The sequence below is a fragment of the Acinonyx jubatus genome, chromosome A2 (genome assembly GCF_027475565.1).
Source record: "Acinonyx jubatus isolate Ajub_Pintada_27869175 chromosome A2, VMU_Ajub_asm_v1.0, whole genome shotgun sequence".
NCBI classification, from domain to species: Eukaryota; Metazoa; Chordata; class Mammalia; order Carnivora; family Felidae; genus Acinonyx; species Acinonyx jubatus.
The window spans coordinates 104,314,842-104,342,766 of NC_069383.1; the positions used below are offsets into that span (position 1 = coordinate 104,314,842).

The 27,925-nt window shown below is 52.4% G+C and overlaps 1 protein-coding gene across 1 annotated transcript in view; it reads left to right on the top strand.

The window, feature by feature from the left end:
• The window catches only part of PKD1L1 (polycystin 1 like 1, transient receptor potential channel interacting), a 129,800-nt gene extending 102,554 nt beyond the window's left edge, over positions 1 to 27,246 (top strand). Inside the window, exons 46-56 of the mRNA XM_053218734.1 lie at positions 372 to 495; positions 2,222 to 2,305; positions 3,222 to 3,394; positions 4,400 to 4,634; positions 5,362 to 5,466; positions 5,739 to 5,879; positions 7,377 to 7,511; positions 9,515 to 9,724; positions 12,901 to 13,062; positions 14,331 to 14,501; positions 22,246 to 27,246. Coding sequence (XP_053074709.1) covers positions 372 to 495; positions 2,222 to 2,305; positions 3,222 to 3,394; positions 4,400 to 4,634; positions 5,362 to 5,466; positions 5,739 to 5,879; positions 7,377 to 7,511; positions 9,515 to 9,724; positions 12,901 to 13,062; positions 14,331 to 14,489 — 1,528 coding nt within the window. The 3' untranslated portion in view covers positions 14,490 to 14,501; positions 22,246 to 27,246. The remainder of the gene's footprint in view (positions 1 to 371; positions 496 to 2,221; positions 2,306 to 3,221; positions 3,395 to 4,399; positions 4,635 to 5,361; positions 5,467 to 5,738; positions 5,880 to 7,376; positions 7,512 to 9,514; positions 9,725 to 12,900; positions 13,063 to 14,330; positions 14,502 to 22,245) is intronic.
• The last annotated feature ends 679 nt before the right edge of the window (positions 27,247 to 27,925 follow it).

A 27,925-nucleotide genomic window follows, 5' to 3' on the forward strand; every position in this document is an offset into this window, starting at 1 on the left:
CCGTGTGGCTCACTCCCTCGTTGCCTTCGGGTTCCTACGATTTAGCTTTCTCTCCTGAATGTGGACCCCTGACACAGCCTCCATTTCGCTTATTTATTTGATTTATTGTTTGTTTCCCTGCAAGAGGGCCAGGGCATGATTTCTCTCTCCCCACCTGTGCCTGGCACACGGTGAAGTTTGTCCAGTGAACAGGTGAGCGAAGGGACAGGTGGCTTCATCACTGTGCGGTCTTCCCGCCTATTGCCGAGGAGCAGAGCACGATCCAGAATCACACCATACCCCGTGCTGCGGACAGCCCCACTTTTATTCCTGCAGGTACTGGAAACGTACATTACAGAAAAATAGACTTTGGTTTCTGCTCTTGTGCTCAGGAATGCCAGGAGCTCCTCCGGCGGCCTGACAAGTGTGGGGGCCTGGTGGGACTGGAGTCTGACCACGCTGCTAGATGGCCTGCATGGGCGAGGCGCCCACACAGCCGGCGTGCCACGTGCTCAGGTGGGCTTCTGTCCGCCCTTCAACATGGGGTCGTTGCAGGGAAGTATGTCACAGTGGGCAAGATCGTCAAACACCTGACCTGCAACACTGTGTGCTCGTGAATGACTTCTAGGTCGTGGGCCAGCGGCTCCTGGCTGTGGGTGCATCTTGCTGCTTCTCGGCCCAGCACGAATTTGCTCCAGATCCGTGCACCTGCCTTAGCTGCACCAGCACCTCTGGACGCCTGCAGTCGCCAGGCTGGGCTGGACGCAGGGCATGGTGGCTCCACCAGAGCTTGTGGGCCAGTGGGGACAGAAGGCTAGATCAGTGTGCAAAATGCTGTGACACAGGACACAGGGCACCCCAGGACAGAGGGGGAGCATCCAGGAAGCTTCCAGAAAGAGGCAAGGCTTTCCCCAAATTCTGAAAAAAAACTTACAGTGAATATATGCATTTCATATAATAACCCTGTCCCTTGTTTATCTTTTATGTTCTACCTTTTTTTTTAGCGCTTGTTTTTGAGACAGACCAGAGCATGAGTGAGGGATGGGCAGAGAGAGAAGGAGACACAGAACCCAAAGCAGGCTTCAGGCTCTGAGTTGTCAGCACCGAGCCTGATGCGGGGCTCGAACCCACGAACTGCAAGATCATGACCTGAGCCAAAGTCAGACACTTAACTGACTAAGCCACCCAGGGGATCCTACGTTCTGCCTTTCTTTAAGAAAATAAAATGATTTTGTCCTGCATTTCTCAAACACCATAGAGGTGACCCTTGAACAGCACAAAGTCAGAGGTGCTGACCCCCACGCAGTTGAAATTCCACGTGCAAGTTTTGATGCCCTCAAAACTTAACTACTGGCAGCTTACTGTTGACCTTGTGCCTTACCAATGGCAGAAACAGTTGATGAACACATATTCCTCATGTTAGATATATTATATACCGTGTCCTTATTGTAATGGTAAGCTGGAGAAGAGAAAATCTCCTTAAGAGAATCCTAAGGAAGAGAAAGTACATTGACGGTTCTGTCTTGTATTCATCTAAAGAAACCCACGTGTCAGTGGATCCGTGCAGTGTAAAGTGTGCTGTTCAAGGGTCGGCAGCGTTTCTGATTCCACTTTTATCGTATTCTATGCTGTCACGTGGATGACGCCGGAGACACTTTAGAAAAAGGCAAAAAGCAGGAGCTGCTGGGGGGGTGCAGTCGGTTGAGTGTCTGACTCCTGATCTCGGTTCAGGTCACAGATCTCAGGATTTGTGACTTCAAGTCCCACATCGGGTCTGTGCTGATGGTGCAGAGCCTGCTTGGGATTCTCTCCCTCCCTCTTTCCGCCCCTCCCTTGCTGTCCTCTCTCTCTTCTCCCTCTCTCCCTCTCTCTCTTCCCCTCTCCCTCTCTCTCTTCCTCTCTCTCTCTCTCGATAAATAAATTTTTTTTTTTAAACTTAAAAAAAAAAAGACAAAAAGTGACCATTTAGATTTGGTGCAAAGACCGTGAGGCAGCTGTGTCTTCCAGAGAATGTTTGTTAAATCCATCCTGCCGGGTAATCCTGTCGCTGGGGCTTCCAGAGGGCGGTGCACCGCACGTTCCAGGCTTGCTGTCTGTCCAGGCGTCTCCATGTTTTTTGTGGTTGTCGTTTGTTTGTTTTTTATTTATTTTTTAAAATTTTATTTAAATTCCAATTAGCCGCCATACAGGGTGATAATGGTGTCAGGAGTAGCAGGCGTCTCCATTTTTATTCTTCCTCCAGCCCGGAGCCCTTGGCGGGAAGTGCTACCTCATGGGCGCTTTGGTCATTAAACAGCTGAGAACTTCCTCTGACAGCGAGTGCGAGGTGGGGTGCTCTCCTTCTTGTCACCTCTTTGCGTGAGCGCGTGTGAGTGCACGTGAGAGTGTGCGTGTGTGTTTTCTCCTGAGATTTGCCATTTATGTATGGACGGATGGATTGATGGATTGATGTATATATGTATTTGTGTGTGTGTGCATGTATGATTTATCTGTGTGTGCGCACATGTGGATTTATGTGTGGATTCGTGGACTTAACATGGAGTTAACACGCCATGTCGCACTGGTTTCGGGTGTAAAATACGCACTGGATACAGCAACTCTGTGCGTCACCCGGTGCTCCTCACAAGTGCACCCTTAACCCCCATCACCTGCTTCAGCCGTCCCCCTGCCCCACCTCCCCTCTGGCGCCCACCAGTCTGTTCTCTGTAAAATACTCCGAGTTCGGAAAGTCTGGGAGACGTTCGGGCAGGAAGGCCGCAGGCCATGAGAAGCCTCGCTGGGAGCCTGGCTGTGGTTGGAAACAGTCAGCGGCCAGGGTCTGGGACAACCGTGGGCATCACCTGCCCTTCCTTCTCTTGCCAAACCTTTCCCGCGCCCTCTGCCTGTCCCAGCACGCTGGGCGAAAGCAGGGCAGCCCCAAAATACTGAAAACGGTATTCTCGTGTCTCCTAGTGGGAGGGGGTGCTCGAAGGTGGGCACCTCGCCCAAGTTCCCCGCGACAACAGAGCCCTTCTGACGTCCAAGCCCAGACGGGTGCACGGCCTTCACGTGGCGTAGTGGATCCTTCAGGCTCCGCCGGAGCCCAGGGGTGATGGGGCTTTGAGGAAGTGGGGGCCGTGTGTCAGGAGAGCATGTGCCCGCGTGTGGCCAGGTGTGTACAGCCCAGGCCGCAGGGCCGACTTTGAAACATGCATCTGATTATCCCTCCTACAGCTGATTATTTCTGATTATTTCTCCTACAGCTTCCCAGCCAACCTTCAGTGCTTACTGAAGACTCTCCTCCTACATGTAGCCCCCAAGTGGGAGCCACGGACACCAGCTCTGTGACAGATCCAGCCATCCAGGGAGTGGCTGCAAGTGGCCCCGGGGACTACGGGGCGAGGGAGCACTGGGTGCTCAGCCTGGGCAGCACAAGGTCAGTGTGATCCAGAGGTCAGCTCCGTCCATGCTTGCCTGTCCATCACTCTGTGCGGTGGCCAGATGCCAGGGGCACGACCCGCCCTGGTCAGGGGCAGCTCTTCTCTCTGGGGAGTGACAGGAGTGAGGCCCCAGCCCGGAGGCCTGGCAAACATAGGGCTTCAGTCTCAGCACAAGAAGGAAAAGCCAAACGTTCCCCCCAGAATTTGCCAGAAGGCTGGAGGTCAGGAAATCTAATGAACATTTGTCCTCAATGGCTTTGTGCTGAGCAGGGTGCTCACAGGGCCGCACTGGTCTTCACGGGGCCTCACTGGGCCTCACGGGGCCACACTGGTCTTCACAGGGCTGCAGTGGGCCTCACGGGGCCATACTGGGCCTCACTGGTCCTCATGGGTCCCCACTGGTCTTCACAGGGCTGCACTAGGCCTCACTGGGTCTCACGCAGCCACACTGGGCCTCATGGGGCTCCACAAAGGAGGGCAGCCTCCCCTTGGTCCTGCATTGTGCAGGTGGGCACCCAAGTCTTGGCCATTGTCCACAGCTGGTGACCCAGCCCGGCCTCTCCGGCAGCTGTAACAGCCCATGGCCTGCACAGGTGTGGGCTGTCTGACAGCGACAAGGGCCCTGCCTCAGGCAGCCACGGTGACAGGTGCCTGTGAGTGATACCAACAGCACAGGAGGGAAATTACTGCATTGTCACCAAACACAGACAGGCCAAAGGTGGCGTCTTTCCGGCACCAGAGTGAGCCTGCAGTAGGAAAAGAGGAATGAAGGTTTTAGAGGCCTTGCCGTGAGAGGTGGCCACCTCTCCCCGAGCTGTGCCCGTGCCAGATGCAGGGCCTCCCTTCTGTGGAGCGGCCCTGCCTCAGGGTCCCGGGCAAGGAGAGGGGGGACACACAGAAGCCCATCCGTCCAGCCCCAGGATCCCGGGTGGCCTCGGAGGCCAGGGGCGCAAGGTCTGGGGTGGCGGCCCTGGCTCGCCCCGACGTGCACCACTTTGCAGGGCGGCGGCCCACGCGGCCCTGAGCGGCCTCAGGGCCAGCAGGTGGATAGACTGCAGCACCAGAGCCGTGTCCGTGCACTTCACTCTCTATAACCCTCCGACTCGACTCTTGTCCAGCGTGTCCCTGCGCGCCGAACTGCTCCCTGCAGGGGGCCTGGCCCTCTCCCCGCTGGTGGAGTCGGTGGCCGTCTTCCACAGCGACTCGTCCCGGTGGTACCGCCTCACGCTTCCTGAGGTGGGTCCGCCCGCACCCGTGCCTGCTTGTGGGTCCCGGGCTCCACTTGGGGCGGCCCACCCGCCAGGCTCCCCACCGCGTCCCTGCTCCCCACGTCCACGCAGACCCGCAGTGCCGCCCCCTATGACACAGGGCCCGGCAGGGGACAGTCGGCACCATCTCTCTGCTTTGAGATGCGCGTTGGCATCAGTGCTCTGCAGAGGGGTGGAGGAGCGTCCCGAAAGAGGCTTGTTCAGCTTAAAAGTGTTACCTGGGAGGGTCCACAGGGGCTCAGCACGGCTGACCCGCCCTGGGACACGTCTCGTTTGGACCTTACTGCACATCCTGTCCCTGCTGCTGCTCCGAATGAACAAACACAGGCAAGCAGGAACTTCAAGAAATTGTTCATCAGGAGCTTCCAAGGCTCTGCCTGGCCCAGGAGCCGATAATAACACACATCTCACAAATTGTGGAAAGTCGTTCTCTGGAGCTGTACGAGGACGGGCCGGGAGGACCCTGCTGGGTGGCTGCATGCTGTTCGCACCACAGGGTCTGCCTGTGCGTGGGGCCCACCACGAGCTCACCTGTGTCCCTAACTGACGCCCGGCAGGGGGCAGCGGGGCGGGGGGGGGGGGGGGTCCTGCAGGAAGGGTACCAACAGCCCCTGGTGCCTGGCAGGGAGCCAGCTGGGAGTGCAGACCTGGGAACACGGTGTGTCGTATCTTTGTCTCGTGTATCCCTCCGTCAGCTGGTCTTCCTGGCGCTCAACCTGATCGGCCTGTGTCTGCATCTCTCCGGCATGGCTGAGACGGGCGTCCGCAGCTACTGGCACAGCCCGGGGCGCTGGCTGGAGGTAGGTTCTCCTGTCGTTGTCCTCGAGAAAAACGGTACCAGAAAACCAGTGTCCTTACCTGAAAAGGAAGATAATTTTAGCAAGAAACGGGTTATGCTCTAGCTAATTCCAAGCGTCTTGCCGTGTCCCCCTCTGTCGTGTTGATGACAAATAGCATGGGGTCAGCATCCGTTCGCTGCTCCTGCTGTTACTTTGCACCCCTAGCCATGCGGGTGCCACTGGGGGGGCCTCCCTGGGAGCCCCCTGAGGCACCTTCCTCTTCAACCCTACAGCTCACCGTGGTTGGAGCCGGCCTCGCCTACCACGCAGCCTCCAGCCACCTGGTCACTCTCACCGGGGAGGTGGCCGACCACTTCCAAAAGGGACTTTTCCACGAGTTTCTAGACCTCAGTCTTGTGACTTCATGGAATCAGGTATGGAAGGGCGTCCAGGGCCTCACGTGCTCTGTGAGGCTGCCCAAAGGAGGAGGTCATCCACGTTCTAGAAGGTTCTAGACAAGGGATTTGTTCCATATTGAATGAAAATGCTCTGAGCCTAGGACAAAGGTGAATGGGACAGGGAAGGGCCTGGAGTCCTTAGGGGACATGTTGCAGGGGTGCATGTGTGTGTGTGGAACGTGATTCTAGAACACGGACTGCTCCAGTGACTCTACATGAGAGACTGAGACACATCGTGTCTGTTTCCTCTCCTCCTAACGGCGCCCCGGAGGTGGGTGGAGTCAGCCCCTCCCATGGTGCAGGAGGGCCCTGGTCCTGCCACAGGGACTGACCCCCACCAGCCTGGGCTCCATCAGAGGAGAAGGGCCAAGTGCACATCCGGGTGGGTGAGCCCAGGCAGGAGTCCTCGGGGGCTGGTGGGGGGGGGGAGGGGGCCCAGCACAGCCTGTGGTGTGGACAGCTGTCGTGGATGTGGACGTAGGCAGGTGGAGCTCTCATGTTCGGCTTCCTCGTCCTGCGGCCTCACAGCCACCCCCCTGACCCTGCAGGTCTTCTGGGAGCTCCCTTTTCCACCCAATGGGTGGCAGCCAGGGCCCCAAGTGACCTCACACCCCCAGGGTGGGCCCTCCTGGAATGACCTAGAAGAATGGGCTCTTCTGTGCCCCAGATGCTGACCAGCCTCTAGGCTGGCACGGGGCCATGCACGGTGGGGCCCCGAGGTCAAGCTGCACACACAGATGCTGGCCCAGAGCAGGCAGTGCCCTCACCCCTCTTCCGCGTGTCCATTGAATGTCGCCCTGTCCTCATGGCGCTGACCAGCTGTGTTGTGCTGACTTGGTTTATCATGTGTCCGTCCTCAATGCTGGAGGCTCCGGGCAGGAGGGTGGCTGCTTCTCTGAGATGGACGGTGGGCTCCTGTCTGCCTTTCGCTGCGTGTCTGCACTCGCTTGCTGGTCTCCCGAGCTCCGCCTCCTGTAATGGTGGCTGCCGTGCTGGCCTTTTCTTTGCTGAGTGCAGGGAGGCACTGACCCCCGCTGTCTCTGTGCCCGCCTCGTCACAGCCTCACAGTCTGGGCCCCGGGACTCTCCATCGGGGCTAAAGTCAGCCAGCCCAGCTTGCCAGCCTGGCCACACTCAACACACGGCTGCCCCCCAACCGTTGGCCTTGGGAAGGGCCTTTGCCTCCTCCGTGGCTGCTGTTGTGCAGCTCAGTGAACTGAAGCCCCGACAAGCTGTCCTGGTCTTTCTAGAACCGGCAGGGTTCCAACTCAGGCCTGGTCTTTCCGAACGTGTGTTATGATTTGTCCTTGGCCCTAGTCCATTCTGCAGACTTTGCTTGCTGTCCCTCCGACACCTGGGACCAGGACGTCATCACATGCAGCGACTGCCTGCTGGGTGTTCCCCTCGCGCACAGCCGGCAGGTACAGCCGGTAGTTGGGGTAACGTGCTGACCCGCTCTGTCCTTTTGTCTCAGAGGGTGTCGTGGCTGCAGGGGACCCTGTCATTCGTCCTGACGCTGAAGTGCATCTGCCTTGTTGGTGTCCAGACACCGGTGGCGTCCTGCTCCTTCCTGACACGCCGCTCTTTCGCTGGCGTCTTCGCGGCAGGGGTGAGGCTTCTCCCAGAGCCAGGGTCAGGTTCCCTCCGCGATAAGTGAGCACGGCCAGCGTCCTCTTCTGTTAGCACCTTTTCTGGGTGGGGTGACGGGGAGGGACGAGCTCTCAAGCTGAGACACCCCTAGAGCCCCGGGCTTCCAACATCACCCCGTGGTTTTCCATCACGGGTGCCGGTCGCTACGTGGTGAGTTGTGGCCGTGAGCACAGGAGCCCCGACCGAGTCCACGCTTGCTCTGTTCCATGCCTTCCGGCCACATTATTACCATCACTGCTGCCAAAGCAGCCGTTCTCCCCTGCGGAGCGTTTGCTAAATGCCGGGACGGCAGCTGGGCTGTCTGGTGGTTCCCTCCCTGAACTGTCACGGCCAGGCTGCCTGCAGCCCGGCTCTTCCTCACGGGGAGACCTCCGCTCCCCTTGCTCCCGAGGGAGGGTCCAGGCTGGGTGATCTGATCAGGTGATCTGACTGTCAGGGTGCCAGACTCTACTTGCACATGGGGAACCAAGCACAGATCCCCAAACCCTGCTGGCTTCATGCTCGGCAGGACAGGCCCAGCAAACCGAGGCGGGAACAGCTGACCCCGGAGTCGAGACCCGGCTTCAAGCCCAACTGCACCTCTCCAGAGCCTGCTGTCACAACCGTGGGCCCGTACCCAAGCTCCGCCTCCAGGAGCGCATGGCAGGCATGTGCCTGGCCACTTACCCTGGGCTTGGAGATTGCGCGTACATGGAACTCTTCTGACTACTAAACTGGTCGTTGTTATACCACTTTGCAACTCAAAAAAATGCTTTTTTGTTCAGAAGAACACAGAATATCATGAGTACATTGTCCAAACTAAGTGGCAGAGCCCCAACTGCTCAAAAATTATGGGATGCGCAGGGACAGGTGTGCAGGGGAACCACACTTGCTCGGCCCACGTGGCGGACCACTGGCGGCTGTGATTCCACTCAGAGTAAACAGCAGTGAGGGGAGCGCCAGCGTCTTCGTAGGGAGGCCTCGGGTGCAGGGCCGGGGCTAGGAGCACGGGAAATGGGGCCAGCAGGTCGGGGGGGGTGGCTGGGCTGGGGCCCACGTGGACCCGTGACGACGGGCTGGCGGTCCGTCATGCAGGTAGGGTAGACCTGCACACATGTGCACACATGTGCACACACATGCACACGCTCACATGCACACTGGACCAGTGGTACCACCCGAGGTTCCTAGATCAAGTCTCCCATGTGGCACAACAACCAGACCACAATACTTGACCTGAGTTAAATGTAACTCCCTTTGCTTCTTAAGTGGTTTATTTTACTGATTCCTTGCCAGGTGCTGGAGACATGAAGCATGGCTGCCAATAGCTAGGGTGGGGTGCAGGGAGGAAGAGAGGAGAGATGGTACCTGGGCACTTGAGATAGAGGAGCTGGTGGGCACTGGGGGAGGGGGAGGGGCAGGGAGGGAAGAGGGGAAGGGAGGGAGGAGAGGGGAGGGAGAGGAGAGGGGAGGGGGGAGGGAGGAGAAGGGCTAGGGAGGGAGGGAGGAGGAAGAGAGGAGAGATGTGAGGGGAGGAGGGAAGGGTAAAGGAGGGGGAATGAGGAGGAAGGGAGGGGGAGCGAAGGGGGAGGGGTTAGGGAAAGAGAAGGGAGGGGAGAAGAAGTGGGGAGGGGAAGGGGAAGGAGGAGAGCGGCAAGTGAGGGAGGGAGAGAAAGGGGAAGGGAGGGGAGACAAGGCGGGGAGAGGGGAGGGGAAGGGAAGAGGAGGGGGAGGGGAGGGGAGAGGTGCAGGAGGAGCAGGGAGAGAGGAGGGGAAGGGGGGAGGGAGGAGGAGGGGAGGGGCAGGGCCCCAGAGAAGGTGCAGCAGACAGAACCGGGCACTAGGGATGACAAGATCGACTCCCGAAAAGCTGCTTCTCCAAGCGTGCTGTTGTCTGGAAGCCCTCAGAAGCCCCCAGGCGGGTCTTGGGCTCCGCCCCGAACCAGGGCCAAGTCAGGTGAGTGATGGCGGGTTTTCTCCCCGCAGCTGGCGGGCGTCCTGATGCTAGCAGCCCACTCCCACCTGTGCGCAGCACCGCCTGGCACCTTCACGGACGTCTCCCGAGGCCTGCCATTCCGTTTTCCAGGAAGACACCAAAGAGACACGTTCCCCGGTCTTTCCAAGACTGACCCGTGGGCCCCGGCTTGGTGCTGTGGGGCTTTCTTTATAGTAACGAGCACCGTGTGGTTGGGAATGGTACGTGCACCTGCCCCAGACTTTGAAGTCAGGGTCTGCCGTAGGCGTGAAACTCTCCTTGTCTGTGTGCACGTCTCCACGTGGCCATGGCTCCCTGAGGCCCGTCTGCCCTACGAGGGGCAGGGGCTGGACACTCCTGCAGCCTGAACAGGTCCAGCAAGACCGAGCATTCCAGCGTGCTGCCTCCTCCAGGGAGACCCCCAGCCCTCCAAGCGCTGAGCTGCACCCTCTTTCCTCCTCTCGTGGTGGCTGCTAACTCTTGCCTTGTTATTTCAAACTTCCCATCTTAAAAAGGTTTCACTCCATTAGCCAGCCTTCACCGGACAGGTTCTCTAACCTCGGGCTGAGTTTGGAATGGGGATCCGTTTCCCACCTTCCTACTGATCTGCCACTTGCCAATCTAGTCATGTCACACACACACACCAACTTAAACCCCCACCTTGACAATACTCAGACCTGAGTCCTTTTTTTCTTTCAGTGTTTCTAGCTTCCTGGTCACGGCTCATCCATCCATCTAGTATTCCCTCTGCCCATCCACCCATTAACCCATCCCGCCCTCCTTCCATGCACACATCCACCCATTCATCCACAGATCCCTCCCTCCTGCATTTCCTCCCTCCCTTTTCCCTCCATTCCTCCCTCCATCTATCCACCTGTCCATTCATCCATCTACCTATTCATCTGTCTATCCGTTAACCCATCTGTCTATTCATATGTCCACCTGTCCATCCACCTATCCATCCATCAACTTATTCATCCACCCACACAACCCATCTACTCATCCAGCCATCCCCCCACCTCTCCATCCATCCACCTATCCACGTAGCCAGCCAGCCAACCATCCATCCACCCACCCACCCACCTACCCACCTATCTATCCACCCACCTATCCATCCACCTATCCATGTAGCCAGCCAGCCAGCCAGCCATCGAATCATCACCCACCTCTCCATCTATCCATCCATTCATCTACTCATTTGTTCATTCGTGCACTCATTCCACAATTACTTAAAGAATACCCATTCTGTTTAGGCAGTGGTGAAGAGGACATTGTCCACAGTCCATAGAGGATGACTCGAGTATAAACAAAGAATTGTAGCAATTTTTAAATTTTGATACATTTCCTTTATTGGATGTGTGATTTGTAACTACTTTTCCCATTCTGTGGCTTGTTCTTTTAATTCTTTTAATGGTGGTATTTGTAGGAAAGTTGCTAATATTTGTAAAGGCCAATTTATCAGTTTCTTCTTTTATAGATTCCACTGGTGTCCTATCTAAAACCAAATGGCAACGCCACTGTCACACGTATTCTCTCCTATGTTTCTTTTAGAAGTTTTGTAGTTAATAGGTTTTAGATTTAGGTCCGTTCTGAATTAATATTAGTATAAGTTTCGAGGGGTGGATCAGAGTCACTGTTCTTTCACGTTTGGGACATCCAGTTGCCCCGGCACCATCTTTAAAAAGCTCGTTGAACTGCCTGTGTATCTTTGCCACCAATCACTTCACTGTTTCCGTGATTCTGGTTTTGGGTCGTCCTTCCTATTCCGCTGACCCCTTCTTTTGCCAATCCCACACTGTCTTGATTACTAGAACTCTATGTAAGTCTTAACGTGGCACAGATGAGTCCTCCAGATTTGTTCTTTTTCAGTTCAGGCTGTTCTTGTTCTTTTGCCTTTCCATATAATTTATAGAATCTGCTCGTTGGTATCTACAAAACGACATGCTGGGATTTTGAGATTTCTAAGGATGTATAAATCAGATTTGGAGAGAATTGACATCTTCCCGATAGGAAGTTTTTCAAGCCAAGAATCCTGTCTGTCTGTCTGTTTATTTACATCTTTGACATCTTGTAGTTTTCAGCACGTGGATCTCGCACAACTATGCAGTTCTAAAGCCTACCTAGAAGCTTCCTCAAAGAACAAGCAAAATAGAGTCCCATTTGTTTTCCCGAGGGGACCAGGAAGTCCTCACACAGCAGAAGGGATAGTGGAGTTGGGCTTTGTTGGATGAGAGGGACCAGCTCACGGAGACGCCTGGGAGCAGGGTCTGAAGGCTGGAGTTGAGAGTTAAGCAGCCGTGATTTGGGGAATGATGCTTGGAGCCAGGAGGGCTCTGAGTGTCATGCTAAGATGATAAGGTGCTTGGACTTTATCATGAAGAATAGGAAGGCAGTGGTACCCAGGGGGTCTCTGCAGAGACAGGCTCGTGTGGCTGGTAGAGGAGGAAGCCTCGGACCCACACCTGCTCCCTGAACGGATGGTGTCCTGTCCTCAGGCACTGGGCCTCCCTGCAGGGCTCTGACACGTTGCCAGGGGTTCGAGGGATTTAGGACCGAGCAAGGAAAAAGATATGACCACGAGAGACAGCAACACACACAAGCAGTACCTGGCCACATCTTGACAGGTCGCACAGCACAAGACCGTCCAGAGGCTATGTCTCAGGGCCACCTCAAGAAAGGGAGAAGGGCAGTGGATGCAGGGAGGGTGGGAGGTGGTCTTCTGTGTGTCCCTGTGACCCAGTGGCGCGAGGGAAGTCTGAGTCAGAGCTCTGGAGGGCGGGAGCACTGTGGGGTCTCACCAGGGGCAGCACCCTGTCTTACCAGGGGCAACAACTGGTGACTTTCTGCAGGGTATGCAAAGCAGGCCCTACATGGCTCAAAAGTTTGCTTGTTTGGACTATTTTTAAAACAGTCAAATGTGCAAAACTTTGAGTTTGGTGCCCACGGGCTTTTTGAGCTAACAAGTTTCAGCCTGCAGTAAAGAAAGAAACAAACTGGGGCCGGTGTGCGGAGACCACAAGGGCGCCTCTTCCTGTCTCCCGGGCACAGGCACAAGCCCACGGTGGGGCACACACATGGCCGGCAGGGCTGCTGAGGACCCCAACCCGATTTTACGTGTGGAAAGTGCACGTCACGTTAACAGTGTTTGTCCTCAGCTGTTAGATACGGAAACATCCTTTATGGTAAGATTTGTTCTCAAGGCTGAATCCATCGTGTTCTGAGTGAGCTTAAGGCACGAGAGGTGTTTTCCTGTTTTGCTAAGCAATTGGTGTCTTACTAAAAGCTCACAGGACAGCATCCTGAGATGCGATCTCCACTTCATGGTCTGTCAGGTTAACAAAGCCATGTTGGGTTTGGTAACATGCAATTTGTCTATCTTTTTTGTCCTCCTCCCCAGCTGAGAGGTTCCCTCATGACTCTTGTTCGAAAAAGAAAATCTTTCCAAAGCAAATCCCTTGTGAGTCTAGAAGACGTGACTGCGTGCGTGTGGGGACAGTGCCTGGCCTTGCTGGGACTGGAGCGGCCACAGGGGGAAGAGGCTGAGACGGTCGAAAGTCAGGTGACTGTGGGGCCTGGGTTAGGGGGCACAGTGGCACATTCAGAGGCTTCCTCGCAGAACTTGGCTTTTGGTTATTAACCATGGTGGCGATTCTGTGCCAGCTATCTTTGCAAAGGCAGGACATTTTTGGCTGAAATTCTAAGGCCTTGAGGGGATTACCAAGCACGTTCTCTTCCACAAACTCATTATGTTTGGATGACCCTGTTGAGTTAGAAAGGTGGAGTTTGTGGGCGCCTGGGTGGCTCAGTCAGTTGAGCGTCCGACTTCGGCTCGGGTCATGATCTCACAGTTTGTGGGTTCCAGCCCTGTGTCGGGCTCTGTGCTGACAGCTCAGAGCCTGGAGCCTGTTTCCGATTCTGTGTCTCCCTCTCTCTCTGCCCCTCCCCTGTTCATACTCTGTCTCTCTCTCACTCTCTCAAAAATAAATAAAGATTTAAAACATAAATAAATAAAAGAAAGATGGGAGTTTATGATTCCCGCTTCGACCAACAAACACACACCACCCTGTCCCTGTAGAGTTGTCATTTGATTTTGGTTTCTGCCACCAGACCCAAACCTCTACCAGAACGTGGGGACTCAGGCACAGTGTTTGAGCCTAGTCACCCTGAGACGGAGGCAGGCACATCAGAACCAGTGTTTGCACGCCAAGTGCCCAGCTGTTTCATGACTGACAGTCATCCCTCAGCGTGGTTCGTGCAGTCGTGATAGCGTGCGTTTTTATAGGGCTTCGTTCTGTATCACGTTTACCATTCCTTATTGCCTTTAAGTCCATGTAAGAGTCCTCACGTAGACATTCTGAACCCTAACACTTGCCTGTACGTGACACAGTGAATCAGGGACCGAGGCATGCCTGTACATGACACGGTGAATCAGGGACTGAGATGTGAGGATTTGGGCCCAGCACCCAGGTCTCTGAATCCAGGGTCCAGTGAGCTTTCTATGTTTTTGTTTTTTTTTTTTAAAGTTTATCTCTTCTATTTGGAGAGAGAGAGAAAGATGGGGAGAAAGAGAATCCCAAGCAGGCTCCACGCTGTCAGCACAGAAACCAATGCGGGGCTCAAACTCACAAACCGTGAGATCATGACCTGAGCCAAAACTAAGAGTGGGATGCTTAACCGACTGAGCTACCCGGGTGCCCCTCCAGTGAGCTTTCTAACAAAGCACAGTGCCATCTAAAGTCAATACCAGTAAACGCTTCAGAAAATGAGAGAAAAAGAAAAAAATCTGGTTCTCGAAGGCACTCACTAATGTGATTTTCTTTGCTTCAGCATTACTACCTGGATGAGGTCTCAGATCTGCTAGAGGAACTTCTGTTGAAGATTAATGGCTTGTCTGACAGCCTGCGACTTCCTCTTCCAGAGCAGCAATCCTGTGATGAGACAGAGGCCAGGGCAGAAGGTGGTCCCTTGGGGAGCATTTCTGCCTAACAAGCCACTGGGGTAAGCAAATGAGGAATTATTTTTATCTCTTTCCTTTATAGCAAAAATGTTTTGGTTTTTTTTTTTTTTTTAAGTTCTAAGGGAGGTACAAACTGGTTGCTGTTCCAAATCATGAATTCCATTTGCATAAATATTCCCTAAGGGTGGGTAAGCTGGCGGGAAGGTGTGCTCTGGCCAGAACTGAAGAACCACTTAATAATGAAAAGCGTAGCAAAGGACTTCCAGCGTAAAATGATAGCAGAAATACCTCTGTACTCCCTCACCCCTGATTACAGCCGGAATCAGCAAAGATAGTGAGAAACAGAAATGGAAATTCCATGCCCGCAGACCCCAGGAAATATCTGCGATCCAGAACGTGACCAAGAATCCCCCAGAATGACGGCCAATACAGTGAAAATTAGGCCAAAGGGAGAGAGGACCTGGCCGCTCCCAAGAGCACACATTCTCCAACCTCAACAGCACACGTGGGGGTCAGCCAAAGGCCCCTGGTCTGGAAGAAAAGAGCTACAGAAATCCCCCGGAACCTCAGCCCTCATGGGCTGAACGACAGCCTCCTGTTTCAGAAGCCGTCTGTTGATGTGGTGGCCAGTGGAGGGGCTGTTGGTGGCCCATGGGCCCAGAGCCACTCAGATTCACACACACGGGTTGGACGCAGTGAAAAGGCAGAGGAGCGTGAGGCGTGTTCTCGGGGGGGCTCCCTGAGGTCCAGAGAGAGGCCGTGCAGCCCAGACGCACGGTCACACAGCCCAGTGGTGTGGGCGTGCTCCCTGGCCGCAGCGAGGAGGACCCCCTCACGCAGAAGGGTGTGCTCATGATAAACTCAGATCAACCATGGGACCGTGCGACAGGCTGCTGAGAGAGCAGCTGTTAAAGATGATGGTAACGAAGGAGACAGACCAGGCCAGGAGAGGATCATCACGGACCCGTCAGGCCGTAGGCAAGTGTACTCCACGCACAGGCCTGAATGCACCGAAAAGTTTTACTTCTCTGAAATAAGAGTGCAAAGCCACGATGGAAGGTTGCGCGCGCTCTCTCTCTCTCTCTCTCTCAAAAATAAACATTAAAAATAAGATAGAAAAGTGAATTTCTGCATTAAAAAAAAAAAAACCACAAAGGAGAAATTGACAGAGTTGAGGAAAGAAAAGGAGCAGATGGCCGGAAACACAGGCCGAGCAAAAGAAAAATGAATTCACAAGACAGACTGAAGGATACAGGTGGCAAATTTGAGAACACTCAGCAAAATGAGATACTTTTATTTTTTATTCTTTTATTTTTTTAATGTTTTGTTATTTGTTTTTGAGAGAGAGCATGCATACAAGCGGGGGAGGGGCAGAGAGAGAGGGAGACACAGGATCCGAAGCAGGCTCCGGGCTCCGAGCCGTCAGCACAGTGCCCGACTTGGGGCTCGAACTCACAGACCTGAACTGAGGTCAGATGCTTAACCGACTGAGCCACCCCAGGCGCCCCTAAAAGAAAAAACCTGTTTAAATGTGCATGTCAGTGGAAAATTGGGCAAATGGTAGGAAAAGCATAATTTTTACAGAATAGGAAGTAAGTTGTGTGGGGAACTTAGAAGAAAAACAATCTATTAAGAAAGGACAGATGCTACTTACTGTCTTCGTCACATAAAATAACGGGAGGTTCAGTCCAGAGTTCAGAAGAAATACAACTTTATGCATTTGTATTCACTCATACCGTAAGGTTAACGTTATTATTTCTAGACTTTAGAGAGAAAACGAAGGACAACGTGTACTGCTAAATCAGTGCTCAGGAGAAAATAGGGCCGATGCTACTGAGCAGCAGCAAATGAAAGTATGTCTTCAAGTGAAATCATCAGGGAAACGTGCACACGCACAGGCGCACACGCATCGACGCACACACACGCACGTGCCTGCACAAACCAAGCCACGCAAGAGGAAGAAATCTGTAAAGATGAAAATGCAATTTAATTAAGTCAGCAGCAAAAAATGACCCAAGATGAATCTCTACTTAACAATTAAGTAGAGGGGTGCCTGGGTGGCTCAGTCGGTTAAGCATCCGACTTCAGCTCAGGTCATGATCTCATGGTCCGTGAGTTCGAGCCCCGCGTTGGGCTCTGTGCTGACATCTCGGAGCCTGGAGCCTGTTTCGGATTCTGTGTCTCCCTCTCTCTGTGACCCTCCCCCGTTCATGCTCTGTCTCTCTCTGTCTCAAAAATGAATAAACGTTAAAAAAAATTTTTTCAAAAAAACAAGTAGATACCTTATTAGCTAACATACAACGAAGTGCGATGGAAGAAAGTACATTAAATGTACAAAATAAAACTGAGAAAATGAAAATTACTTTATGGAAATTAAGTGAATTCTGAAACACTTGGAGCCCGAGAATGGCCCTCGGTACCCCTTCTGCACCAAACTCGAGTCACGCAGAAACCTTAAGCAGCGAGGGAAACAGTTCTTCCAAAGGCACCTTGGCCCAGATGGTAGAAATCTCACTGGACTTAAAAAACACTTAAGTTCAGGATGTTCTCTGAACTGTTCCAGATCGCAGAGACAGAGAAAGTTTCCAGATGTGCTTCTATAGAGCAAAGTAATGCACTGATACCAAAACTGGGCACAAGTGTCTAACTTAAAAAGACAAAACCACCACATGCCAGTCTTACTGATGTTGATACCAAAAAATCTAAACCAATAAAACCCTGTAACAGTGAACCCTACTGATGGAACCAAGGCTTCCGGGAGCCACAGGCACATATTGCCCAAAATGTGGAACCCTGTCTCCTACAGAAGGAGGGCGGGAAGTTTGTGGGCTCTGTGTGCCACTGGCGGGGGGGGGAGGAGGGGGCCTCCAGGGGCGGCGGGGGAGGGGAGGTGGGCCTCCAGGGGTGGGGGCTCTTCTTTGACTCCCCTTGAGGATATGTGGGTGTCTGAGTAGCTGGGGCGAAGCCGGAGTCCACAGAGCCCCTCACGGTTTGTCATGGGGGAGAAAGGGGCCAAGAGATTGAGATGTTGTGTGTGACCGCTGCTGGGTTCAGCCAGGACTGTCCTTTGCACTTCACACCCTGGAATGCCAGAGAATTGGATAGAACAATTCTATTAAGAAGCTGCTTTGAGGGGCGCCTGGGTGGCTCAGTCGGTTAAGCGGCCGACTTCGGCCCAGGTCATGATCTCGCGGTCCGTGAGTTCGAACCCCGCATCGGGCTCTGTGCTGACAGCTCAGAGCCTGGAGCCTGTTTCGGATTCTGTGTCTCCCTCTCTCTGACCCTCCCCCGTTCATGCTTTGTCTCTCTCTGTCTCAAAAATAAATAAACGTTAAAAAAAATAAATAAAATAAATTTTAAAAAAGTTGCTTTGAGTTACATCTAACTTCTTTATCATTGAGGAAATCGAAAAGCAGATAAATCAAGTTTATTTCCAAAATACATGAAGCACATTAAAGTCTGACTTCAGATCAGTTTTGTAAGATGGATAAGTAAATATTCAACTCACGTCTACACTGAGTGGGCTTAGCATTCTGCGCGGTGTGAAAAAACAGTGGAGAGAGCACACTCCTGCCCCTCCCTCCTGCAGCTGGTGGTGTCCCAGTGGACAGGGCACTGAGGCTGCGTTCCAGCATGATGCCCAGTGCATGCTGATCCTGATTCCCTGGAAGCAGGTATCTAGAAATCATAAAACAGGGCTTTGGGAATTAGTGTTCTCTCAGAAGAAGATCGTTGTGTTTGGAGGTCATGATCTGGGTTAAGAATGCAATCTTGCCAGGCACCTGGCTGGCTCTGTCAGTAGAGCATGTGACTGTTGATCTCGGGGTGTAAGTTCGAATCCCATGTGAGGCGATTACTTAAAGAAAACTGGAATGCAGTCTTGCCATTTGCCACATTTGGGGCAAGACGCTGAGTGAAGTAAGTCAGACAGAGAAAGACAAATCCTGTATGATCTCACTTACATGTGGAATCTGAAAACAAAACAAGAACAAAAACCCAACCTCATGGGCACAGAGAACAGATCGGTGGTTGCCAGAGGCAGGGGGGTGGGGGCAAAATGGGTGCGAAGGGGTCAAAAGGTACGAAGTTCCATTTTAAGAGAAAGGAGTCCTGAGGATACGAAGGCGACCCCGGTTACAACACCGTGTTTATGTCTGGTTGCTACGGAGAGTAAACCTGAAAGCTTCTCTCTGCAAGGAAGACACATTTTGCAATAATGTGTGGTGACAGATATTAACTAGACTTCGTGGTGACCATCTTGCAACACGTGCAAATATCTGATCCCCGTGCTGCACACCTGGAGCTGACATGTATATGCCAATCAGAGCGACATAAGAGATGTTTACAAAGAACGTGGCATCAACGACCAAATGGGAAACAGAAAACACTGGCGAACAGAATCCAGCATCGGATGAAAAGAAAATGCCGTGATCATATGGGAGTTTTAAACCAGGAGAAGAAAGGTCTAAATATTAGAAACCAGATTAGTGACTTCACGAAGAAATGGCAGACACTACCTTTTGATTTTGTCCATGACTGCAGTTGATGAAATTCAACATCCATTCCTAATTTTTATTTTTATTTTTAAGTTTACTTATTTGTTTTTGACTGAGAGATAGCATGCAAACAGGTGTGGGAGGGGCGGAGAGGGAAGAGAGAGAATCCCCAGCAGGCTCTGTGCTGCGAGCACAGAGCCCGACGTAGGGCTCGATTTCACGATCCATGAGACCATGACCTGAGCTGAAACCAAGAGTTGGAGGCTTAACTGACTGAGCCATCTAGGCGCCCCCATTCCTAATTTTTAAAACACACTCCTAATTGATACAATCAAAGAAGTAAGACTGTATGTTGAGTCAAGAGCCGGTTCTTTGTGTGATGGTACAATGTCCCAAACATTCCCACCGAGGCAAGGACAAGGGGAGGTTGTCAGTTCTGAAGTCTCCTAGGATCACTTTTAAGGGATTTATCTCCTCCCATCCCTGAAGGCGCTTGCCTTGTGTATATATTTAATAGCTCACAACTGCACTTAGGACGTGGTCTCTAGTCTTCCGTGCACACAGCACAGCCTGTTGTGAGTCCTCATACGGGCACAGCCCGTGGTCACTCACACCGACTCCCTGAGGTTCAAGAACAATCGCACTCGAACGCCATCAGAGGTGCAGGGTGCCTGCGGCTCTCACGTTTCTGCACTGTGACCAGCTGGCCTGGAGCGGGACGGAACCAGGAATGTGCTCGGCACTGGAACCGGCCAAGCAGGCCGGACGGCACGGGACAGACCCTCTTTTGTATGATGTGATCTGAGGAAACAACCCGCTTGAATTTCCTAACCTCAGACCAGCTGGTTTTCATCTCAGCCATTAATAATTAAGATTCATATCTTTATAAACTGGAAGGGTTGGATGCCTGGTACTACCAAAGCCACCTGCAAATCACACTGTCCTTTGTCTTCTCGCGGTGACTCAGTGCCATGAACTGCCGTGGGGCTGCCCGCCTCTGCCGCCGTCCTCCTCACCCGCTGGGCGACCGTACAGTGTCGCAGCGCTCCCTCTCGCCAGCCATGTCCGTCGGGCCCAGAGGACAGCGGCACACCAGCGGGTGCTTCTTACGGAGCAGGACGCCTCTGCCCCAAATGCTTCCTGATGCACAGGCCTCGTCATCCCACCCCCCTGGGACACGCTGCTTTGCAGGAGTGGCCGGGCCACCGAGACTTCGATGCAATTTAGAGATGCCAGAACGGTTTTTCCTATGTATTTTCCTCTTGACTCGCTTTTCTGAATATGGCTGAGCAAGGCAGGAGCATCTAGAAGGTCAGGAATGTCCTGACCGCAGGTTATAGTCTGCCTGAGCGGTTTTGGTCCTTTTTAAAAGAAGGAAAGAAGTGTAATTCATTAGCACCCACCTGCCAGGAGGGGAATTGGGCAGTTGGTGTAGCTGTGGAAAATCTGAGCTCGCTTTCCACATCCGGGTACTGGTGACCGTGGATGTGGGTGTACGATGGGGGCTGGTGCCCGATCCCCCACGGCCTCTGCTTTCAGAGAGGTTTGGGTGTGCGCCGCGTGAGTCAGGGACGGTCAGGACACAGGGAGCCATGGAAAGGGTGGACCTCCTTCCCACGTCTTCCCTGAACTTTGCCAGTCTGTGGGCCATCCTAAAAGGTATGTAGAAGGCTTGACTCTCTTTAACATGGGTGGCCTACAAGTGTCACAGACACCTGTCCAGGAAATGGCCTGAGCTTCCCCCTCACATCCAGGACTTTCTGTGATGACAGTCGGGTTCTATAAACACTCCTCCTGACTCAGGATCCCAGATATCCGAACATGCGAAACTCAAATCCTCGAGAAGAAAACACGTGATGAAGAGTTTAAGGAAATACCGCTCGGCCTGAACACACGGCATGTATGGGTAGTCACACACCTGCTGGGTGGGATTGGGTTTTAACCGCGGGCTGGGTGGGCGTTGAACGGCGACCTGTCCTCCTGACATCTTGTGTCCTGTCCTGTGAAGGAGGCTCTCCAGAGGCCTCTCAGAGAAGGACCTGCTGCACCCACACGTGCCGTGTTGTGCCGGGCTTGCTACACAGTCACTCAGCCGGGTTTTCATTCGCCTGGCAGGCAGTGCTGTGCAGGGCGCAGTTCAGGGCCTGGGGACGGGGGTCCACCGAGAAGGCAGTCTTCCTGGAACCTGGAAAATACAAATCTCAGAATTCGGGGCAAAGTTCTGAGCGACTTTTGTCCTACCTGGATCTGGCACACGACATGTCTCTTCACCGGAAGCCGCGAGCAGCCATCGATGACGCAGACACTGGATTACAGTGAGGCGTCGGGGCGCCGGGCTGGCTCTCACGGTGGAGCACACGGCTGCTGATATTGGGGTCCTGAGTTCGGGCCCCGCCCTGGGTGCAGAGGTGACTTTAAAAAATAATAAAATCTTTAAAATAAAGCAATAAAATGAGGTTTCCCAGGAAGAACGTACTTCCCCGTAATTCCCAAGATTCACTCGATACATGAGGACGAGATGGCTCCTGAATTTGGCTGATGGGACCCATCATCCCTGCTGGTCTGCTCGTGAGCGGTGTCTCACCTCAGGGCTTCCTACAGGGCCCGGTGCTCGGCAAATACAGAGTAATCAGTTATTGGCAAAAGGAAGCTACTAGAAACAGGGAAAATAAATAGGGCAGAATGTTAACACGTGATTCTGAGTAAAGGTGTAGGGGTGCTCAAGTAAACTGTTCTTGTTCCTCTTTGTGACGTTCGAGATGATTCCCAAATGAACAGCTTTGGGGCACCTGGCCAGCTCAGTTGGTGGAGCGTGGGACTCTGGATTTCAGGGTCCTGTGTTCAAGCCCCATGCTGGGCAGAGAGAGTACTTAAAAAAATAAAAAATAAACAAAAAGGCTCTGTTGAATCACTCAATGGCAAGATGACCAAACGCTGGAGTCCCAGTTACGGGTGCAATTAGCTTTGTTTTTTCTAAACTCTTCTCCACGCCTGTCTTGGAATTTTTCCCTTCCATTGGCATCACAAGAAAAGCTAATTAAGTTTAGGAGAACTATTCAGAAGTGATTTACAAATGTGTAATATATTAGAAGTGGAAAGAACCAGACAGAAATATTCAGACAGACAGACTTCAGAGATAAATTTCCTCTGCTTTCAGGATTATATGAAGTCTGCCCACGATAACTTCACAGGACAGACCGTTGTTGTTGGGGTTGATTCATTCCTTCCTGGCAGACAGAGCTCCAGCAAAGCTGAAATATTATTGTTAATCCTTTTTTTTTTTATTTAGATGTGTGCTAGAGCAGCACCGGAGACACTTGGATATAAACCAGGACTTCTGTGTTGCTATGAAAACATCATTTATTTACTTGAACCAAACGATCTCATAGTGGGAGCCAAGAAGGTTGAATTCCTCAAGACTAAACTTCACCATCAGCCGCCTTCCTTCTCGAGAAGTTTCTGTGTTAGCTTGGAGTCTTTCAAACTACAGTTATTTCCCAAAATAATAAGTAAAATACTGCACCTGTTTGCCAGGGTGGCTGCAGCAAAGTCCCAGAAACACAAGTGTATCATGTAATAGCGTGGGAGTCCTGGAATCTGAGATGGGGGTGTCACTGGGTCCAAATTCCCTGTTTTATAAGGACACAGTCACCTTGGGTCAGGCCCCACCCTCGTGACCTCGTCTTTTTCTTTTTAGGTTTATTTATTTACTTTTGAGAGAGAGAGTGGGAGGGAGAATGCCAAGCAGGCCCCATGCTGTCAGCACAGAGCCCAATGCCAAGCTCGAACCCACGAACTGCGAGATCATGACCTGAGCTGAGATCAAGAGTCAGACGCTTACCCAACTGAGCCACCCAGGCTCCCCCCGTCATGACATCATCTAATGCGATCATCTTCAGAGGGAGGTCACATTTGCGGGCACTGGAATTGGCACCCCACCTTTTGGTGGGGGACCCATCACGAAGACCTTTAAGCAACTGTAGATATTCAAAGACAAGGGTTATATCATTTTAGTTAATTTCAACTTTTTGTGAAATTTAATCCCACTGATGTGACGAAAGAAAAACCAAATCCTCAAAAACTTCACAAACTTCTTTTTTCCTCGGCATAGATTCTCCTGTGGGGAGGCCTCACAGGACAGGTGTTTACATATTGGGACATGTTGATGATCATAAAAACCATAGAATAAATGAATCATCTGAGTTCTTTGGCTCTGAAGAAAATCAGGCAATAAGCAAAAATGAATTCTTTAAAATAGGAGCACGAGTGGGCCTCTCCTTAAAACCACTTGGGTATACTGGGGCACCTGGGTGGCTCAGTCGGTTGAGCGTCCAACTTCAGCTCAGGTCATGATCTCGCGGTCCATGAGTTCGAGCCCCACGTCGGGCTCTGTGCTGACAGCTCAGAGCCCAGAGCTGCTTTGAATTCTGTATCTTCCTCTCTCTCTGCCCCTCCCCTGCTCATGCTCAGTCTCTCTCTCTCTCTCTCAAAAATAAATAAACATTGAAAAAAAAACACCACACGGGTGTCTGTGCTCCTCACCATGAGTAAGGACTCAGCCCATTCCCCATTGGCTTGGAAATGAGCGTCTACCGTGGTAGATTCTAGTGCGGAAGTTCACAGGGGTTCTTACCACTCGTGACGTGTCCTGAGGAGCTCTTCCCGCATTGTGACATCCAGGGGCGAAGCAGGTAGTTTGCAGTGGGACCAAGGGGAGAGGAAGAGCAGGGTCTAGAGCCTCCCTGGCTGGCATCCCCTGGGTCTTTCTCGGATGGAAGAGGAAGTGTCTTAATTACAGCAAGCGCCGTGAGTGTGCCCGACCCAAGAACATCACCACTCGCTGCCCCCGTGTGGGAATTTATTGGACATTCAGAATGAAGGTAAATGTAGGGGGCGCCTGGGTGGCTCGGTCCATTGAGTGTCTAACTCTTGATTTGGGCTTAGGTAGTGATTCCAGGGTTGTGGGTTCGAGTCCCGTGTCAGGCTCCACGCTGAGCACAGAGCCTGCTTGGGATTCTCTCTCTCCCTCTGCCCCTCTCCCATTTGCACTCTCTCCCTCTCTCTCAAAATAAATAAACTTAAAAAAAATAAAGTAAATGTGGAAGGAAGCTGTGGAAATCTCTGGGACTGGGAGCCCTGTTGTAGGGCTGACCACCGTCACCCTGATGGCTCCCGCTACTGTGGATTGTCTGTGTAACAGAACTGGCTAAAAAGCACTAAAACACAGGCTTTGGCCTCAGAAAGGTAGAGGCCTTAGGAAAGCTTTCTCTGCAGTAAGCCGAGCTGAATCATTTTCCAGAGACCTGTGCTGGCCAGGGACTCCTTCCTAACTTACTACATTTCCTTGTGACTGTCTTCCTGGCCCTGTTGTCAGGCCAGGAGCAAGGAAAAGTGATCATCAAATTTCAGGAATGTGAGCTGACCTTGGAGCGACCTCAGCATGCCCAGTGCCCTGCAGATGGTGAGCACTTTTCCTTCCCGAAAGCTGCGGATGATGAAATTCATAATCCTCGCAGGTGGCTGATTTCTTGGATGCTGGGTCAGCGGACAGGGATGGCCATGCCAGTAGGGGGTAGTCAGAATGGTGTGGGGGGCAGAGGGACAGACACACAGACCATGGAAATAGAGCAGAGAACCCAGAAATAGAGCCACGCAAACAGACCCAACCAACTTTTGACAGAAGTGCAAAATAATTCAGTGGGGGGTAAACAGCCTTTTCAGCAGTGGTGCTGGTATGATTGGACATCCAGAAGCAAGAAAAAAAGAGAGAGAAATAGTGCTTGAAGTCACTCACACCTTAGACAATAATTAACTTGAAATGGGTCTTAAATGGAAAATACGAAACTGTAACATTTTTGAAAAGAGAAAAAGCAAAGAAGCAAATCAGCCTGATCTGTAAGAGCAAAATGAAAAGCTTTGTTCCATGAGCGATCCTGTGAAGAGGATGAATGCCTGCAAACTGCACGTCCAACAAAGGACTAGTATTTGAATATATAAAGAATTCTCAGAACACAACAGTAAATTACAAATAACCCCATTAGAAAATGGACCAAACCAGGAACGGACATCTCACAGAAGGGAATGTTCAGGAACTCAGGAGAAGATGTGAGTGTCAGTGGCCACCAGCGGGATGCAGAGCGAGACCACAGTGAGGTGTCACTCCGCACCCATAAGAAAGGCTCAGATCCAAGTAGTGACACTTAATGGGGCCGTGGATGCAGAGACCTGGCCTCTCATCCATCGCTGGTGGGCATGTAAGTGGCACAGCCCCTCTGTGAAACAAGCAATGTCTTATAAAATGATACACGAAAACTTACAATCTGGAAATGGTACCAAAATGATACAGAAAAATGGAGACTGGCATTCACCCAAAACTCTGTGTATGCACGTTCCCAGCAGCTTTGTTTTAAATAGCCCTACGGGAAACCTCCCGGTATCTATTCACTGACTGACCAGCTAAACTGCAGGGGCATTGCCTGCTGTGGAATACTATGCAGCAATGAAGAGGACCGTTATCCATGTATGCAGCAACCTGAGTGAGTCTCCAGGGAATTATACCCAGTGCAAGAGCCATGCTCAAAGGTTACATATTCTATGCTTCTGTTCAAACATGCTTTAAATGGCAACATCATAGGGATGGACCACAGCAGATCCGGACGAGCAGGGGGCACACAGTGCAGCAGGAATAGGGCAGCAGGAAGGACCCAGGGGGTGAAACGTTCAGTATCTTGACTGTACAGATGTAACATCCAGGTTGAGATCGTCCTGTGGTTGAGCAAGATGCTGTCATTGAGGAAAGCCGGGTAGAACGTACGTGGGGTCTCTACACGTTTTTACAATTGCACATGTATCTACAATTCTCTCAAAAGTAAAAAAAAAAAAAATTTTAAATAAGGTTATCAAAACACACAAAACTAACGTAAATGAAAATGATGCTTTAAAACTAATAGAAAATGTCGTGCTTTTTCTAGCAGACAAGAGAGTGACCCCCATCAGAAATGCGCATTACATCCCAAGTTGCTTCCAGCACCTCCTTCCTCTGGCCCGGCCCATGGTTTATCCTGTGCCTCAGTTATCTTTTCAGGGAAAAAGTTCCAGAGCACAAAGGTGTCTGACACCCTCCAGGGGGTGGCCATCCTGCGCGCTCTGATTTCTGCCTGATGAGATCCAGCCCCATCTTGGGCCCCACATCATCTGTTTCCGCCACTTTCTGTTGTACCATGACGCAGATGGTAGGGGGGACGCTGCGCCATGGTGGAGTCTGTAGAGTCAGTCATTCTTGGAAGCTCAAAAATTCAGGATTATTTGGGATCAGAGTAATATGTTTGTGTCAGTAACCAGATACCTCCAGGGAGAACACCGGCAGGAAATGTGGGTGGAAGAGAGATCAGAGAATCGGCTGGACCCGAGAGGGATTCAGAAGGTCTGCCTGAAGCCGGAACGCCCCTCGCTGATGTCACAGCCCAGCCAGCTGACAGCCTGCTCCCAAGAAAGCAACACATATCCGCAGATTTTAGCCACAAAAGGCTCCCGGCACCTGAACAGCATCATACCCCAAACCAAAACAGACAAAGGAAAGCGAGTCTGCCCAGGACCACGGAATTCGCTGTCCACGGGCACTGCTGCATAACTTTGACTCTGCCCACTTGACCAGATGTGCAGCCGGCTGCTTCATGGCAGGACATCTGTCAGCGGTGTCCAATATCTCCTACTTCTGGACCCACATTTGCTGCCCTCACCTAAGAAATAAATGGAAATCTTTGCGGTGCTGGGCAGGGCCGACGGTGAACTTGAGGCCTGCTTTAGACCAGATAAGTTATTTAACTGAGTTAAGGCTGTGAGATTCTCTGCGGGACAAGTGTCCTGATTTAATTACTGCTAGAACAGCTTGTTAGCTTATCTCGTGTTTAAAATGATGTGGTCACCACTTTGTTATATGGGCAAAACTCCTCCCCTGGTCAGTGATGATCTTGCCTCCCAGGTAGGGCAGGTCCAAGAGGGGAGGCCCCGCCCAGGTCAGTAGGACTCCTCCTACTTGGGGAAGACGGTCAGGGAGGAGAGGCCAGCGCACACGACTGAGGAGCCTGTGCAGATGCGATGAAAGGGGAGCGTCAAGTCACCGATGTGTGCACCGGCCTACGGCCTACGCAGCACCCCCATGCCCGTGTCACTGCTCCGGATTCAGATGCACCGGAAATCTATGAATCTGAGGTCAGAGACCTCAGCACATCAGAGACAGAAGGGCTTTATTATTTGTAAGAGAAAGATTTTCTTCATTAAACCAAACTGTAAACCACAGTATTTTTTGATGACTCCTCCACCCCCCCACCCCGTGAAGTTGTCCCACCCCCATATGACATTGCCCTACCCCCATGACGTTGTCCCACCCCCTACATTGCCCCACCCCCACATGACACTGTCCCACCCCCATGACATTGCCCCACCACCATGATGCTATCCCACCCCCCATGACGCTGTCCCACCCCCATGGCATCCCACCCCCACATGACATTGTCCCACCCCCACACTACATTGTCCTAAGCCCCATGACACTGCCCCACCCATACATTGTCCCATCCCCATGACATTGCCCCACCCTCATATATTGTCCCACCCCCACACATTGTCCCACCCACACATTACCCCACCCACACATGACTGCCCCACCCCCATGACATTGTCCCACCCCCATGACTGCCCCACCCCCATCCCCATCTGACTTTTCTTTGAGTCACTTCACCTGCCTGGTGACTCCTGGTCATGAAGAGGCACCAGGAGACACTAGGGGGCGCTGCAGGTGTTTCTGTCCTGCACCTGCGATTTACACTCCAAAGGCGCGTGGCACACTCCAGTAGAGTTTCACGCTCCAGTAGAGTTTCGTGGACATAACGGTCCTGAGCCAGTGCGGCGGGGGCCTCCCTGACCCTAGCCCAGAGTTACGTCTGCGTCGGGGGAGGGCTGTGAGCCAG